The 18,535-nt window shown below is 43.5% G+C and overlaps 1 protein-coding gene across 1 annotated transcript in view; it reads right to left on the reverse strand.

Moving 5' to 3' along the window:
• Positions 1–18,535, reverse strand: part of LOC115384135 (NLR family CARD domain-containing protein 3-like) — a 54,371-nt gene that overhangs the window by 35,453 nt on the left and 383 nt on the right. The window contains exons 2-7 of the mRNA XM_030086470.1: positions 15,138–15,193; positions 14,879–14,959; positions 13,898–14,002; positions 13,676–13,740; positions 12,221–13,552; positions 11,692–12,172 (exon numbers count right to left, since the gene is read on the reverse strand). Of these exons, the coding sequence (XP_029942330.1) occupies positions 11,692–12,172; positions 12,221–13,552; positions 13,676–13,740; positions 13,898–14,002; positions 14,879–14,959; positions 15,138–15,184 (2,111 nt within the window). The 5' untranslated portion in view covers positions 15,185–15,193. The remainder of the gene's footprint in view (positions 1–11,691; positions 12,173–12,220; positions 13,553–13,675; positions 13,741–13,897; positions 14,003–14,878; positions 14,960–15,137; positions 15,194–18,535) is intronic.

Below are 18,535 nucleotides of genomic sequence, written 5' to 3' on the forward strand. Positions count from 1 at the left end.
ACCGTATCTGTCAAACACAACCAAGTGAGACAAATGTAATGCCCCACTTCAACAATTCCAGACCTTTGGAGACATTTTCACACCTTTAATTTTTTTAAAATTAGACATTAATTACATTAAATTAAAATTAGTATTTAAGGATCCAAAGTTTCTGTGCTGTTATGTTATTTTGTGCAAGAGAAAACCACTAACTTGAACTTTAATGAATAAAAATGGTATACGAATAACGTTTCAAAATGTTTATTTCTTTGAAGTTTTTTTCCCCCCAAAAGTGCCTCTGAATTTTAACAAGACACTGCACAAAAATAGAGCCCAACATACCACTTTCTCTGTTGGCTACAGTATTTGAGTTTATTTATACAGGATTATCTGCAAAAAAAAAAACAAAAAAAAACCCTCTAATGCAATGTTTTGTTTTTAAATGTAAAACAAACTTTCCAGGACCACTTTACCTTAACTTGTTCTATTAGTTACTCTCCCCGTGGTTTTGCATCTGTTTTGCTGCCTACACTGCGAGTTGCGGGCGGGGTTAGTTCACTTCCGCATTGGCGGGAGCGCTCGTTTCCACACCCGCACATTCCAGGCGCATTCCAAACAACACAACAGGTAGGCCACGATTATTTTTAATAAACTGGTTTCTTCAACACTGCCCGCCAGGTGTGGAAATGAGCGCCCCCCGCCGCCGCCCCTCACCACTGAAAAATTTACTATTATGACTTGACATGACTCGAGTCAAAGGGTTCGAGTTGAGTCCAAATCTAGAGTCACTGAGCTTTGAGTGCAAGCAAGTCCAAACCTTTTTTTGATTTCATCAAGTCGAGTCAAAAAGTCATAAAATCGTGACTCGAGTCCGAGTCTCAAGTCCAAGTCACCCAAGTCACCCATCTCTGGCTACAAGGCCAGGGTTGGGATTGTTTGTGTCATGTTCAAACTCCGAGACTCACGCGCGGACAGAGACTCAGTAGATAAATAGTTCTTCAAACAATTATTTTATTTACAGAGGAATCAATACAAAACCCAAACTAATCCCACTACTCCCGAAAATCACAGCGGCGCTTCACAAGAACAGAACAGGACTCCAAGCCTTCTGACAAGCTGTGAACAAAACAAGGACTGAGCCGTAACCTAATCAGTCATAACCAAACCGGGACTAAAGGAACCAAGGGGCTAACAACTAAACCCAAAGACCCACCCCGGCAATCCAGCGAGGGAAAGAGCTACTGCGGATGAAGCGTAAAGGAAGAGGGCTCGTGGATGCTCAGCCAGAGGGGAGATTGTGTGGAAGTCCTGGCACAGCAGCCCAGAGGGGTGAGGTCCAGGGAACCTTTCCAGCGGAGTCGGAGCGAAGCCAGACCTGCCAACCTTGGCGAAACTTTTTGAGTACCACTTGCCGGGACAGTGGTTGTTGTTCGGGGGGGTGGGGGGGTGGGGGTCACTGTCAGTTTTAAGTTTTCATGTGGTTCTTTAATTTGTTTAATGACAAAGATTTAACAGATGTTTTTCTGATACACATTACATTGTGACTGACCATGCACGTTGTCCCCAGAAAAGAGCTTCAAAATGCTGCTACGTGTCCTTTAACGGAGCATTTTATGCTGTGTGTGTGCGCATGCGTGCGCTCCATTACTAAAACCTTTATAAAGCCGTGAATATGGTGTTTCAAATTAACTGGTTTCCTTGTTATCTGGTGACTGACTTCCTTTAGCACTTCCTGCTGCTGCTGCTAGTAGCAGCAGATGTTGAAATCAGACTCATTGAAGGTCGAACACGGCTTTTTGTCTGGTTGTTAACATCTATCAGCAACAAGGGACGTGAAAGAAACCCAGTCGCCAGTTAATAGGGAATCAGTTCTTCCAAAACCCCGGCTCCGCTCCGGTTTCTGGACACTTCTCCTCCGCTAGCTAGCTGCTGCGTTCAGGTGACTGGAGCTGCTGCGGAAAAGTGACACTCGGTCGTTCACATGAAGGCAGCAGTGACAGCTGGACTCAGGAGACACTCAGGAGACACTCAGGAGACACGTGAAGGAAGCGAGGACGATTTGCACAAAGGAACGGCTCTCAGACAGCTGTGAACCGGCTCTCGTCGTTCACTTGAAAGAGGCGTTCAAACGAACGGCTCGTTCATTGAACGTCGCAGCACTACGAGGGCAGCACATGTGTTTCCTCCCGGTTCCAGAGCTGCACCAGCCTAATTTACCGGTATTTTTTTTTCAGCGTGACAAATACAATGTGTGCCGTGACTGAGTGACAACACACCGAAATGCGTGACACTTCAGAGCCCTGCTGCTGCATCGTGTCCACGGTCCACATTTATAACAGCGCTCACAGACGTCTGCAGCTTTTTGCGTAGTTTAATGAGGCGGAGCGTACCAGCGTATTTTGATGTCAAAGTGTGTACCTGCTACGCAAAATGCGTACAGGTTGGCAGGTCTGGCAATGTGGTGGTATTACGGTCCGACGCTGCACTGTGGTCTGAGGGAGCTTTATAGGGTGATGAATTGTTTGGTGAAGACCAGGCCCAATTGCAGGTGGAAGCACTCAAGTAATCAGCAGCTTCCCTGCACCAGTCCACACCCCACTCGCCAGAAGCATACGCCCACCTACAGAAAAGGAAAGGAAGGAGAGAAGAAAACAAAAGCAAGGCCTGCCACTAGCTGGATCCAGAGGTAGTGGGGGTGACAGTTTGTGGGCCGTGTTGGGTTTATTTGTGTTCATTTATGTTCCCTTTATTATTAGTTGTGTTGTTTAAAGCTCGTGTCCGGAGTTTCCGTTCGTTTCAAACATATGTATCATTTTTCAACAGAGCTTAAATGTGTCAGTCTGGTTCGATACTACAATATAATATTAGCATTAAGCAATATAAAAATTTATTTATGAGCCTTGCCTCTGTCTCATAGACCCCCATGTTATCCGAAAAAGCGCCGGTCAGCGTCAGCCAATAGAGTTCGAGCTCATCAATCAAAGTGTGCGTGCAGCCAGAGAGCACGCGCACTCACCCAGGCAGAGAAGAGTTAGCAACGCAGCAGCCGCCCCGCTTACCTCGGATATATCTACTGTCTGCTGAACATCCACCGTAAACAGCTAAACATGGAGGATGCTGTAGGACTCAGAGGCTCTCATTTTCACCCGACAAATAATAGCGTGCACAATTAAAGGGGCGTGGCTTGGTCGCTCATGAAAGCAGAGGGAGGGCGGAACCTCGAGACATTGGATTAAAACAAAAAACCTATCTTTCAAAACTCCAGACACGAGCTTTAAGTTCAGTTCTTGCATTCTGTGATCATTTTGGCATGTTCTTTTTTTTTTTTGTGTGTTGGACGGTGAATCAGGACGGTTGCTTGGGGAGTGACACTCGGCCTGCGAGCAGCCATTCTTTGTGGTATCGAGGTCTATGTGTTTATCACAATAAAGTCCTAGTGTGTTGAATGCAAACCCTCGTCATTCATTTTTATTTTTATTTATTATTTATTTTTTATTCATTTTTAATAATTCCAGTCTATGTGTAGAATTTTAAAGGACAGTTTTCTGGTCACTTGTTAAAATTTGTTTTCACATGTTAAAAATGACTATTACAACACACTTGCTTGTGATATTAACCTGTTAAGAGACAGTCATGGTTCTTTCCTGTAGATCTACTATCGCAGGGCTGTTCCTAGTCTTGGTTCTGGTGCTGCTCCTCTCCGATGGAGATGCAGCATGTTTTCTGTGGTGGGACTAAACAAGATCAAGACCAGGAATTACTTAGCCCTGGATGGAACCCTGTCATCAATAATGACAAAGATGGCTGCCCTGGAGCCTTCCCCCTCCCCAGCAATTATCTCAGCCTCATAGAAGACCACAACAGTGGGTAGAACGGACACAGATAGCGGCAGGCAGGTGCGGCAGGTTTGGCGTGCAGGTTGCCTATCTGCTTTATGTGTTTATTTTAACGCTATCAGTCCCAGAGTTTGAGGATTGCACATGGCACCTAAATTCACATGGATCTTGTAGCCTGTTGGAGTCAGATGTTGCCCTCATTCACCGTTTTGGGGGAAAGCATTTTGGCTACGGAAAGACCATTGTTGCTGCTACTTTTGTGTTTCCAAGTCTTATGAGCTCCTTTAAAAATATACGCAAGAAAAAGGCCGATCGCAAGGTCAATCGCAAGGTGAGCTGCTGATTATTATCCTGTGTTTACTTCTATCAGGAGATGTTCATCAATGCCCTGGCCCCATCTCAAACAGTGGCCATATAAACAAAGTTGACAGCTGCAACGCTAGCTGCTTAGCCCACGGAGGAGCTAATGTTGCGAGGATCCCCGGTAGAGCTCATCTGGTTCTACCTGAACAACCCAGGGTGAGATCGCTTGTTATTCGGACTGGTGTTGACACTGGCGCCGTGGAAGGCGACGGGAGTGGATGGAGCGATGGAGCGCAGAGCGGACAGCCTGACCCTGTGCCAGGAAAACCGGCTAGCAGCAGCTGAGTCAGCAGGGGAGAGATTCACGGAGCTGGAGGACATACACTGCGGAAAGAAGACATATCAGTGCGTGGGGAAGAGCAACAGCGGGGAAGGATGCTACCACAGACAGTGCAACATTCATGGAGGTACGATTTGACACTTCTTCAAGCACTAAATCACGCCAAAGTAATCTGGGATGCTAAATCTAAGCCTAAAGGACTGTTAGGGGGACATTTAAATATTAGGAGTATTGCCTCAAAACCTGACCAAGTGGAAAAACTTCTCACTGGATCGAACTTGGATTTTATTTGTTTATCAGAAACCTGGTTAAAAAAGACATCTCCTCCAGCTGCCTTTTATATGTCAGGCTATAAAATATTCAGGAGGGATAGGTCTACAGGAAAAGGTGGTGAACTATTGTTCTATGTTAGGGAGAACTTAGAATGTAAACAGATACATGTACAAGTAAAACTGGAAGTTGAGATTGAATGTATTGCTATAACTATAAATTTGTCACCCCAGATGTCATTTATTTTAGTTGGTATTTATAGACCACCTTCCTCGGATGTCAATTTTTATATCTCATTTAAAGAAATTTTGCGAGCGTTAAATACCCTTGGAAAGGAAGTGATTGTACTTGGTGATTTTAATATAAACTGGACAGACAAAAACAACAGAAAAAAGTTAAAGGAAATAACAAGTCGTTACAATTTTGAGCAATTAATAAATGGACCTACAAGAGTAACAAAGACAACTAAAACTCAAATTGACCTAATATTTTCAAATAAACCTGACAGGATAATTAAATCTTTTATTTTTGTCACAGGTATGTCAGATCACAATTTGGTTCTTATCGCACGGAAGCTGAACAAAAACAGATTCTCTTTCAGAAAAAATGAGGAGGTTTTTTATGGAATACCTATTAAGGATTGGCCACGTTTTGATCACGATTTACAGAACGAAGACTGGAATGCTTTATATTGTGTTGATGAAACTGATACATTTTGTAAGAGTTTTTTAGAGGTGATTAAAAATGTCAAGGACAAATATCTCAAAAAATGTAGTTTTTTAAAGAAAAAGGCACATGTACCTTGGCTGACCAGTGACATTTGGAAATTGATGAGGAGAAGAGATTATTTACTTAAGAAAGCTTTGAAATCAAGCACAGGTAATGATATGCACCTATTTAAAGATTGTCGGAACAAAGTAGTGAAAGAACTTAGGACTGCAAAAACAAATTTCTTTATTGATTTGATAACACAAGCCAAAGGAAATAACCACTTAATTTGGAAACATATAAATAATATTACTCGTAAGGAAAAAGGTTATAAAAATTATGAAATTAAAATTAATAATATGATAACCGATAATGAGTCAAATGCAGCTAATGCGTTCAATGGCTTTTTCAAAGACTCTGTAAATGATCTGGTGGTGCATTTTGGCTGCAGGACTATAGAAATTAGATGTGTAGACTTAATGAAACCTGTGCTTCGTTTAAGTGAGGTCTCTCAGCCAGAAGTCCTTAACATTTTACAAGGACTTAATAGTTCCAAGGCACAGGATGTTTATGGTTTTGATTCATGTATGATTAAGAGAAATGCTACCACCTTATGTCAGCCAATCACAACATTAATTAATCGATCCATCAGGGAAACTGTTTTCCCTGACTGTCTTAAAAAGGCAGTTGTTATACCTTTGCATAAAGGAGGAGACCAAGCTGATTTGGCCAACTATAGACCAGTGAGTATCCTACCTGCAATATCTAAGGTAGTTGAGAAGGTAGTGGCCACACAGCTAATGGATCATTTAAATTATGGAGAACATCCCCTGAATCCACTTCAGTTTGGCTTCCGAAAATACCATTCAACTGAAACTGCTGTGTGTTACTTTGTTGAACAACTCAAAGGAATGTTGGATAAAGGAGGGGCAGTGGGGGCCATATTTTTAGATCTGAAAAAAGCATTCGACACAGTAAATCATAACATCCTTATGACAAAATTATCTTCACATAATATTTCCACTGAGACATTAGACTGGTTCAAATCATATTTAAAGAACAGAAAACACTGCACAAGAATTAAGAGCACTATGTCCTCTTTTTTAGACAGATCTGTGGGGGTGCCACAAGGTTCTGTCTTGGGCCCCCTCTTGTTCAGTGTTTATATAAATGACCTTCCAGCGGTTTGTCCTGAAGTGCACACGCAAATGTACGCAGACGACGCTGTGCTTTATGTTCATGCAAAAACAAGTCAGAGGGCAGCAGCTCTGCTCCAGGGTGCATGCAAATTTCAGATCGGATGATACAATCATGTTTGACACTAAATTTTAATAAATCTGTTAGTATATTTTTCTCTAAAAGAGATAATCAACACCCTTCGCCAGAAATTGTTGTTAAAGGACAAAAACTTCTGGAAGTAGATTCCGTTAAATATTTAGGTGTTGTGCTGGACAAGACCCTGTCTTTCAAAAAGCATATATCAAAATTAATGAAAACATTAAAATTTAATTTACACCAGTTTAGGCACATTCGTAATGAAATGAGCACAGATGCTGCCAAATTATATGTACATACAATGATATTTTCACACTTCAGATATTGTATTACAACCTGGTCCTTGTCAAATAATACTGTGCTACAGCCACTCAAAAGTCTGTACAAACAGGCTCTCAAAATCTTAGATAAAAAACCAATCTCACATCATTATTGCAATATTGTTAAAAAGTACAACTTGTTAACATTTGAAAATGTTATCATCTTCTATAATGTCTGTCTTGTGTATAAAATACTGCATAAACTGGCACCTCAGCCCCTCAAAGAGTTTGTAAAATCACGTGATGAAGTATGCGTCAGATCTACTCGCGCCTCCTCTCGAGGAGACTGTTGTGTAAACTTTAGATCCTCCACATTTGGTCAGAACTGCTTCTTTGTAAAAGCTGCTGGGCTGTGGAATTCTCTGCCTTTAACTGTTCATGAGTGTAACACTCTACAACAGTTTAAACTTAACTTGAAAAATTGGTTAAAAGACAGTCAGGTTTGTGATCACTAGGTGTTTTTAAAGTTGTAAACATGTAATAAGAAGTTGTAAATATTTAATCATTTTGTAACTGTGACTTGCTGTTGGGTTAATCTTAATTCTGTCGGTGTCTCTTGCTGTTGTGCTGTATATCAATTGTATTTTCAGTGTGGACTTTTGTGCACCGTGTAAACCTGCCTCACTTTGCCTCTGCTCAGGGACTACAGATGAAAATTAGCTTCGAGCTATATCTGGTCTGTGCAATACATTTATTGTGCAATGTAGCTGTCAAATAAATAAATAAATAAATAAATAAATAAACACAGTATGAGAAGTCTCAGAGCTTCAACATTTTAATGATAGCGTCCTTTCTCCACAACCTGAGATAGAGTTAATGGGATTTCAGTTTGCACAGAGATACACCAGCATCACAATACTACACCGCTAAATAATATTACATACAAATTAAATAGGTTTCATTACTTCCTGCTCCTTTCAGATGTTTGTTTGCATTCTGTTCTTTGTTTTTCAAGCCATTCTTTAAATGTTTGAAATAAATTCATTCTTTTATTCATACATACAAATTGCATTTTGTTGTCTGTGGATTTGTACTCTGCAAACTTAAGTTGAGGCAATTGTAATCAAATGTAATTGAAAATAACTGCAATGAATAGACAATTCTCTGGTTTGTATAATAATGTGATATGATGAAATTCGACAACTGTTGTGTGTCAAATGTTTATCATTGAAGCTCATTGTTGATGTAACATCAGATCTGTCTGATAATGTACAAAGTAATCAAAAAAGAGGGGAGAACCAGGTACCAGGCTTTTGAAGAATGGGACACGGTGCCTGCAGGAGGAGTGCAGAGGCCCCATACACCGTTATGCCAATGAGGGCCGCGTTATGTAACGCGGCCCTCATTGGCATAAACCCGCCCCCCGGATGCTGAGCGATATAAATATATCTAGCGCATTAGCATCGGTGGTTTTCCCGCTAGCTTTCGAGTCTCGGATAGCATCTCGTACGAAAGTTTGCAGCTAGCTAACCAGTCAACCAGTCAGCTAACCAGGCATGTCACCTCCACGTCGCTTGTGCATCTTCCCTGCATGCCACAGTGTGCAGGGTAACGATGCCGTTAGCTAAATAAACCCACGCGGGCCGCCTATAATTTTTTTTTCTTCTTCTTCTGGTAGAATACAGAACAAACAATGCAATGTACCGTATTGGCCCGAATATAAGACGATGTTTTTTTCCAGAAATTGCGTCCTCAAAAGTGGGGTCGTGTTATAATCGCGGACTTACGGTAGATGATCAATACCCATCCGCGCCGCTAGATGGAGCCAAAGTATCACTGAGCAGAGAGCGAGTGGAGCGATGAAATGAGATCAAATGATCTGATGAAAAATGGCGGATCATCTGGAACAAAGGGGCTGAACACTGGACAACTGAGCAAACAACAGAGGCGAAGTTATGATACCAACTTTAAACTGATGGTGATCAACGCAGCAGAGTCATCAAACTACTGCCAAGCCACCAGGAGATCTGGTGGAGCAGAGCCTCGTTCTTATTGAAGAACACAGAAAAAAAGAGAAAAGCTTTCCGTGGTCCTGAGAGACGCTTCAGAGAGACTGATAGAAGGGAGAGTGAATACGTCTCTGAAAGACGGAAAGACGGAATGTCCACCACCAGAGCCTGATTCAGCTGAAGGCACTGGGAAGTTATTTACATCATTTATGCAGTTTTGACCCCTTGAGGCTTCTTATTTGTTGTTCATTGTTTCTTATTTTGATAAAGAGAATATATTTTTTATTCAATACTGTAGAAATATTTTTTTCATTTTGTATCTCGTGAAAGGTTATCTCAGTTGTTAGTTTTTGAGTTTATAATAACTGTATAATAAAAAGTTGTTTTATGAGTGACCTTACTGTCTTAAGCATTTTTTTTTTTTTTTCACAAAATGATCTTTGAAAAATAGGGGTCGTGTTATAATCGGAGTCGTCTTATATTCGGGCCAATACGGTAGTCATTATACGCATTCGAAGGATGAACGGTTTTGTACTTTGTCACTGCAGGAAAGTCAAACGACACCAAAATTGCACAAAAAAAGGTGAAGACCCAGATCAGCTCTGTGGTGCCAGATTGGGCGGGTTTCTGCACAATCAGGCTTCTTTGAAACATGTTGGGCGGATTGATGAAATGGTTATGTGCTTGTGATGTGTTTTTACTATGCAAATACGGGTTTTACGGTTTTAACATGCATTTTCAACAGAGATGGCGGTTTGGGCTGCTTTCTATTGAGTTAAACGAGTCTCACATTGTTTGGGCTGAGAGAGCGACATTTCTGCCAACCTCCTCCAGCTAGGGTAACCACCCGTCCCACGTAGCGTGTACAGCGTTTCAAGCCCATTTCACGCATCCCGCAAATTGAGACCGTGTCCCGCATAATCAGTGCTTGCTCTAAAAAAAAGCTTGCTCACCGCACTCACCACACACACACACACACTGTTCAGAAATGGACACTATTCATTCACCTGACGTGCACTCTTAGTGTAAGCCACTCAGAATCCTGTGCCCACAGTTTCATTCAATGCCTGTGGGCAGGTTTCTGAAGGGGCCTGCATGGGTTTCACGTGAACAGGGGGTGTGCTCAACAATCATCCAATCACAAGCATGCATTACCGTCATGCATTGAGTCCACCTGCAGACCTGTCAACTTTTGTGCAACTTTTTTCCCCATGTTAACGGATGGAGATTTTTTCAAAATTTGGAACCTTACAACTTCTTCAAATCTTAACCGATTTTAACCATTCCACTTTTAAACTATTCAACTTTCAATCTGCACAATAACCCCTCAAAACGTAGGAATTTTTCTTGTGACCTGTAAAATTGAGTCACTTTGTCTCTATCTCAAGCGGTTCTCTCTCCAGAGGCATTTTTTTGAGGAGAGCGCAGGATTTTCTCCCATTCGCTCCAATACATTTTGGAGACAGATTTTCTCGCTCAAATCCAAAACTTCACTCATGTTCGCACCCTCGGTGTGGCTGAATGGATGATCCTACAGACATGATTCCTGCACCATGAAATTCATGAAAGGCTTCTGAATCTGACTGTGTGAAAATCTTTTTCAATTTCACCTCTGGGTTCTCGAGGAATGACATTTTCACAGCCATGTGCACTCCATTAAAGGGGCTGTATCATGCAAAATTCACTTTTTGTATGTTTTAACCTTGTTATATCGCCATATACTCACCAAAAACACCCCCAAAGCATTTTTTGCCTTCGTGCCTGTGTTTATTTTTGGCGCTAAGTTAAAGTAATTTTGTGTGAAATAAAAGACTTTCTGGGGCTAATTCTGAAACCCGGAAGAGAAAACGCTCTGTTTCACTGAAAATCCCGCCTCTCCCCCTGTGGACTTTGACTGACAGCTACTTCAACCAATCAGAGCTTCAAAACAATTATGCTGGCTAGCTTTAGCTCTTTAGCTCTAGCTTCTCTACACGCAAAGACACGCAAAAACATCTTTTCCTATTAGAAACTCACCAAGCGCAGACTCTTCAGACTGTTGCTCTTGCTTGATTGTTGCTTTCAGACGATGCTTAAAGTTTATCTCCGTGATTGAAGTTACAAAAAGCTGCAACGCTTTGGGGGGGGGGGGGCTCACTGTGTGACGTCAACGTGGGAAAGCAGAGAGTTTTCAGGGTGCGGGAGGGGCTGCCTCTCTGAGCAGCACAAACACGAGGAAAGCTCCAACACACAGGCATGAAGGAAAAAAAACGCTTTGGGGGTGTTTTTGGTGAGTACATAACTATATAACAAGGTTAACACATACAAAAAGTGAATTTTGCATGACACAGCCCCTTTAATGGTTATTTTCAATCAAAAATTTTGATTAAAACAAATATATTTTAAGAATTGCAGATGATAATGAATCTAACAAGAACAAGAAGACTGACAACCCAAGATTATATAGATATTCTCATTGCCTGAGGGATATTGTTGAAATGTTCTCAAAACAAATTTACTGAAAACATTTTAGAAAAAAAATAATCAGCTGAATAATAACCATTTTATGTTTCCTGGTCCTGAATCTGACTAGTTCTATATCGAAATCATCATTTGATGTAGATCTAGGTTTTTCAGGACAGATCACTGAGGATCATCTCCACAGAGGAACTACAGGAACTACTTTCTACAAACATCACTGAGACATTGATCATGAGGACATGTGGACTCACTCAGCCTTCCTGCAGTTCTTCACAGCTGGGATCAGTCTCCGTCGTCCCTCCTCTGATGTCTTGTACTTCTTCAGGTCCAACTCCTCCAGGACCTGGTCTGACATCTGCAGCATGTAGGCCAGAGCTGAGCAGTGGATCTCAGAGAGTCTCTTCTCTGATCTGTTCTCTGACTTCAGGAACTCTTGGATGTCCTGATGGACTGAGAGGTCCTTCATCTCCATCAGACAGTGGAAGATGTTGATGCTTCTGTCTGGAGACACTTCCTTACTGCTGATCTCCTTCAGGTTCTGGATGACTCTCTGGATGGTTTCTGGACTGATCTCTGTTGGACCCAGCAGACCTTCTAAGAGTCTCTGGTTGGATTCCAGAGAGAGGCCATGAAGGAAGCGGACAAACAGGTCCAGGTGGCCGTTCTGACTGCTGAGGGATTTCTCAAGAACCATACTCAGGAAGTTGTCCAAGGAGTGGAAAGCATCATCATCTTCATCATTATCCTCATCCTCACTAAACTGATCATCCTCACCCTCACTAAACTCATCATTCTCATCCTCCTCTCCAATGAAGGTCTCCAGCACGTCTGTCTTCCTGCTGGTGAAACAGTGGAACATGAAGACTGCAGCCAGAAACTCCTGAACAGTCAGATGGACGAAGCTGTAGACGGCTTTCTGGAAGATCACAGACTCTCTCTTGAAGATCTGAGTACAGATTCCAGAGTACAGCGAGGCCTCAGTCACATCCAGACCACACTGCTCCAGGTCTTCTTGGTAGAACAGGATGTTTCCTTTGTCCAGATGTTCCAAGGCCATCCTGCCCAGCTTCAGAAGAAGCTCCCTGTCAGCCTCCGTCAGCTCCTGTGGACCCGTCTCAGGTCCTTCATGGTACTTGAGCTTCTTCCTGTGTGTCTGAAGCAGCACAAAGTGGGAGTACATGTCAGTCAGGGTCTGGGGCAGCTCTCCTCTCTGCTCGCTGCTCAACATGTGCTCCAGAACTGTAGCAGTGATCCAGCAGAAGACTGGGATTCCACACATGATGTGGAGGCTCCTGGAGGTCTGGATGTGGGAGATGATTCTGCTGCTCAGCTCCTCATCACTCAGCCTCCTCCTGAAGTACTCCTCCTTCTGGGCGTCAGTGAAGCCTCGCACTTCTGTCAGTCTGTCCACACATGTTGGAGGGATCTGATGGGCCGCCGCCGGTCGGGAAGTGATCCAGATCCGAGCCGAGGGCAGCAGATCCCCCCGGATGAGGTTAGTGAGCAGCTCGCCCACCGAAGACTGCTGGGAGACGTCCAGCAGCCGCCGGCCGCCGCCGAAGTCCAGAGAAAGTCTGCTTTCATCCAGGCCGTCAAAGATGAAGAGCAGCTTGCAGACGGCCAGCTCCTCTGCCGTCAGCTTCTGGAGCGTGGGATGGAAAACAGCCAGCAGCGAGAGGAGACTGTACGGCCGCTCTCCCAGCAGGTTCAGCTCCCTGAAGGAGAGCACCACCAGCACACTGACATCCTGGTTCTCCAGGCCCTCGGCCCAGTCCAGACTGAACTTGTGCACCGAGAAGGTTTTTCCGCTGCCGGCCACGCCGCTGGTCACAACCACTCGGATGTGTGTGTGCTGCTGGGCCCAGGCTTTGAAGATGTCCTGAACCCTGATGGCAGTGTGATGGAGGCTCTCCTTCCTGGAAGCTGTCTCCAGCTGCTTCAGCTCAGGTTCCCTCTGAAGCTCCTCACTGAGTCCCTCTGTGATGTGGAGCTCAGTGTAGATCCTGTTGAGGAGGCTTCCTCCTCCTGCTTCATCACTTCCTTCAGTCACACGTTCACATCTCCTCCTCACACTCTTCTTATGTTCTTCTAGAAGCTGCTGCAGACCCACACCTGCTCACAGACAACAACAACAATCACACTGCACACAAACAACAAGCTTTCATGTCTCTACAACACAACAACCAGTCCAGTGAAGACAGACCAGTCCCTCAGCAGACACATGTCCACTCTTACTTAGTGCAGCGGCGCTTCTGGATCTTTCTGGCTGCTCCTCACACACATCAGTCCTCTTCTTCTCTCTGTGGACACCAAGCAACATTTACTCTGAGCAACACAACACAAAGATCCAGCTTCAACTCTCACACTGCTTCACAATCCTGGAGCTGAATCTGAAAGGGAGCTCAACATCTCTCACTCTGGTTTGGAGGAAATCAAAGGAAACTAAGAGTTTCTTACTTTATGTGTGAAGGTCCAGGTTCAACACTGAAGAGTGGTGGTTCGTCTTTGGACTTGTCACTCTTCATGGACAACCTGGTGCATCCTGAAGATCCTGCTTTGTGTCTGCGCGCGCACACACACACACACACACACACACACACACACACACACACACACACACACACACACACACATACACACACACACACAGACACACACACACACACACACACACACAGGTTATCATAAGATAAACCATGACAGTGATCAAATGAATAAAATAGAAATATTAGAACTGGTTGAACCAAAACATCAGATCTGCTCTGTGTCCTGAATATCTGAGCTCATGAACAGAATCTCTCTCTGATTCCTTTCTGCTCTTATTGTTGCCTTCATGTTCTTCCTCAGTGTTCCTCTCTGCTCTCCATCTCAACAGGACACTTGGTTATAATTATGTGGAACAGTCATCATTGAAGCTTTCGAGGTTTCGGGAAGTTTATCGAAGAATCTGAACACACGCTGTGGGGACAATGCTAAATGCCAACCTCCAGGGTCCTGCAATTACAATGCTAACTGCTAAATGCTAACCTCATGAGTCCTACAGAGATAATGCTAAATGCTAAATGCTAACCTCCAGAGTCCTACAGGGAGCAGAGTCTTCAACTTCAGCAGACTGAAACTGGATCAAGTTGTTGAAGATTGAGAATAAAAGCTCCAAATGGATCTGAATAGACCGGATATATTTCAGATACAATATTGAAAATATGGAATGAAGTTCTGTTTTCTGAGACTGTTTTGTAGAAATTCTTTCCGTTTTTCAGATTTGATTAACTGGCTGGCCTAAAGCTTTTGTCGATGGAGAAACTGGTGACATCAGGGGACATTTCAAATTAAAAGAAGCACATTGAGTTGCATTTATAGAAAAAAACTGATCCAATCAATAATGTTGAGTTTTTCCCATTGTTGCATCTTTGATTGAATTCAGATGAAAACTTGTACATTTTTCCAGTTCGGCTGATGGTCAGTGAGGGTTGAATCATCCTGAGTGCAGCTGGAATGATTCTGACTGAGAACAGCAAACTGCAGAGTGAGCAGAGTGATCAAAGTGTCAAAGTCGGAATGAAGATCAACAAACTGGCAGAAAGGAGACGCTGACAGTGAGTGCAGCTCACTGAGAGCAGACAGAAACAGCAGCGCTGCATCTCGTCTCCTCCTTGCTGTTGCTGTGGACTCTGCAGGAGCAGCTGGCGTCTCTCACCTGTCCACACACTCTGGTCCGTCCTCCTCTTCATCCACACCACTCATCTTCAGTCACTGAGAGAGAAAGCAGCAGCAAGAGCAGAGCTGTTAAACCTCTTCAGACTCAGGTTCAGAGATCAGGCTGCTGTCATGTGGAACCAGCTGCCAGGTTCAGTCAGGGAGGAACACACAGGCTCTACTTTAAGACCTTTCTGTTTAGGAAAGCTTACAGTTCGAGCTGCTTCAGGCTCCTGGACCAATGTTCTGTCATTGAAACACAACAATGGCAGAAACTCTGTACATGATGTAGCTTTTATGGTCCATTATACTGCTGCTGTTTGTTTTTAGCAAATAAACCACAAACCCACATAATTCATTTGTTAAAAATTGTCCCATCCTCTGCCTGGGCCACCACATAGGGGCAGTAATACCCTGTTTTTCCTCCTCCCCCTCTCTCTGCTCTCCTCAGGTGGGCAGGTTGAGGTGTGTGTTTGCAGAAGCACTGGAGCAGTTCTATCAGTTTTTATCTATCAGTTTCTCCCAGCCTTATCACCTACACCTGATCTTCTCCCTGTTTAACCTGGTATGTGACACCACTCCACACAGGACTGTTCTTCTCCACCAGTTAATCTGGTTTACAACAAAAACTGCTCACAGTCCCAGACTAAAAACTGAAACTCTTTAGTAAATCTAGGATATTAACTGCAGCCACAGTGCACTCCCGTCCTCTCCATCATTTAGTTTAAGATTGTAATCTGCTCTGTTTCATACAAGTCTTTTCATGTCTTGGGTTTGTGATAATATCAAACATGTTTGATATGATCTGAGACTGGGTTGTGGCTAAAAACTCTAAGCACTTATCTTTAGTTGTGAGCTGACAGTTTTCCAGGAGTCTTTTCCAAAGCTCTTCAGTCCTCTGATGTCTGGGTGGCATTAGTTCCTGCAGTGAGAACCCGTTCAGCTCCTGTTGGCTCCTGCATGGCTGGTCTCTCTCTCTCTCTCTCTCTCTCTCTCTCTCTCTCTCTCTCTCTCTCTCTCTCTCTCTCTCTCTCTCTCTCTGCCAGCCCAGCAGTCGGCCTGCAGTCCACCTGGAAACTGCTTTGGGACTGAGCTCACAGCCTCAGCAGCTCCTCTCCACCTCCCTGACCCACCAGCCGCCTGCCGCTCTGCTGCTCTCTCTCCCAGAATGCCCAGCTGCTCCGTTCTGGACTCAGTTAAGCTCTGTGTGCTCCCAACTACTGTCATTGCTTTCAAGAACATTTATATTAATTAAAGCCGCAAGCGGCATTGGTCGGGACCGAGCCTCCCCGCCGGCCCGCGACTGAGACGTCCACCCACTAACATATAGCTGCTAGCATCTTTCATCCACTAACATGGAGCTGTTAGCATGTCCTATCCACTAACATGTAATTGTTAGCATTACCCATCCACTAACATGTAGCTCTTAACATCTCCCATCCACTAACATGTAGCTGTTGGCATGTCCCATCCACTAACATGGAGTTGTTAGCATCTGTCATCCACTAACATGGAGCTGTTAGCATCTGTCATCCACTAACATGGAGTTGTTAGCATGGCCTATCCACTAACATAGAGTAGTTAGCATCTCCCATTCACTAACATGGAGTAGTTAGCATCTCCCATCCACTAACATGGAGTTGTTAGCATCTCCCATCCACTAACATGGAGTTGTTAGCATATCCCATCCACTAACATGGAGCTGTTAGCTTCTCCCATCTGCTTTTGAGAGTCACTGAATGAAGGCACTGAGTGTCAGAGTTTGATTGACAGCTGCTGTCAGCTGTGTAACTGCACTGCATGCCCATATATGGTAATGTGAGTTAGAGTGGAGAGAGGAGAAAATAAAAGCCTTTTTTGGGGAAACAACTGCTCCTTGTTCCTTTGCTGTTTGGCAAAACTGAACAAAAAATATCACGTTTGATAGGAAAATTAGTTGTCCTTCAGTTGGTGAGGCTTTCAGAGCAGTCAGACTTTTAGTTTGGACTGTAGAGGCCTCAGTTTGTGAGAAGCGCGAGATTTTTCCCCATCCGGCTCCATTATAACTGAGAGCGAAAAAAATGCACAGCGCACACCTATTTATACCTGTGAAAACATACATTTATCATGAATTTTTTCCCACTTATGTCACATCATCTTGTTCGGGAGAACCTAGTGAGGCTTCACGCGTTCTCGGTTTGTTGATAGGAGTCACGGTTTAGCCACAGTCGCCACTTGTTCGAGGTGCTGAAAAAAGGCGACTTTTTTCCTTTTTCGCCCATTATAACGGATGAGGGCAGGAGCAATGCAAGATTTGAGACTTTAAACTTTGAACACTAATAAAATCCACACCGTGAAACTTTTGACAAAGTTGTTCACAACTTTTGTAGAGAAAATTCTCCTCTATCATGTCGCGTAACTCTGATGTCTGTACGACAAACGGTCTCGGAGGAGATCATTTTTTTGTGAGGAGTGATTTTGAGCAAAATTTTACTTTGAAAGGGAAATTGCAGACTTCCTGTTGGATTTAGGTCAGGGGTGTCAGTGTGTGAAATTTAGATCTCGATGAGACGAATGCGTCAACATTGGTTTGATCTCTCTGCGACATTCCTACCCGACGTGGCGCTTATTTTACTGTTTCTAGGTGGCGCTAGAGAGCAGATGAGGTTAATTTTTTCATTTTATAAAATTTTTCGCCAGTCATGATGTGCGTGCCAAATTTGGTGAGTTTTTGTGCATGTTTAGGGGGTCAAATTTGGGGTCGGGGTGGGGGGTGGGGGGGGGGGGGGGGGGGGGGGGGGGGCGTAATAATAAGAAACGGACGAATAACAATAGAGACCATGCCCTCCAGGCTTGGTCCCTAATAAACTCCTCCTTAACGTTGCTTCTTCTGCGCTTCAGCCTCAGAGCCACGCCCCATTCCAACAATGCTGAAGCTGAAATTAACCACACTGTTCTTCAGTGCTGGAAGGACAAAGAAATTTTAAAAAATATTACTGGGCAGCGCTGCTCAGAGCTTTTTTTATGTGGATAACTTAATAAACAGTTTCTATTTGATTGGAAATGGAACAGAACTAGTCATGAAACACTCCAGGCAACATTATTGTTCTCGTCCATCTACTGAGCATGAGCAGAACAACTATTTACCAGGAGAGTCCTGCACATGAGCAGTAGCAGCATTTCTGCGTTTAAGAATGACACAGCCTGCATTTCCAGAAAATGTTATTTTTGCTTGTTTCCATGGAGACGGAGTCACAGAGTTTTCAAAAAGTTTCATTTTCAGTTGCACTGAATACTTTTGTTGTGTAAATGCAAAACAAACTTTTGTGTTTTCATTTGAAAATGTTGCTGTGTAAATGGAACCTTAGTCACTCTCTCTTTCTCTCACTCTCTCTCTCTCTCTCTCTCACACACACACAC

Source organism: Salarias fasciatus (genome assembly GCF_902148845.1).
Source record: "Salarias fasciatus chromosome 23 unlocalized genomic scaffold, fSalaFa1.1 super_scaffold_20, whole genome shotgun sequence".
Classification (NCBI taxonomy): domain Eukaryota; kingdom Metazoa; phylum Chordata; class Actinopteri; order Blenniiformes; family Blenniidae; genus Salarias; species Salarias fasciatus.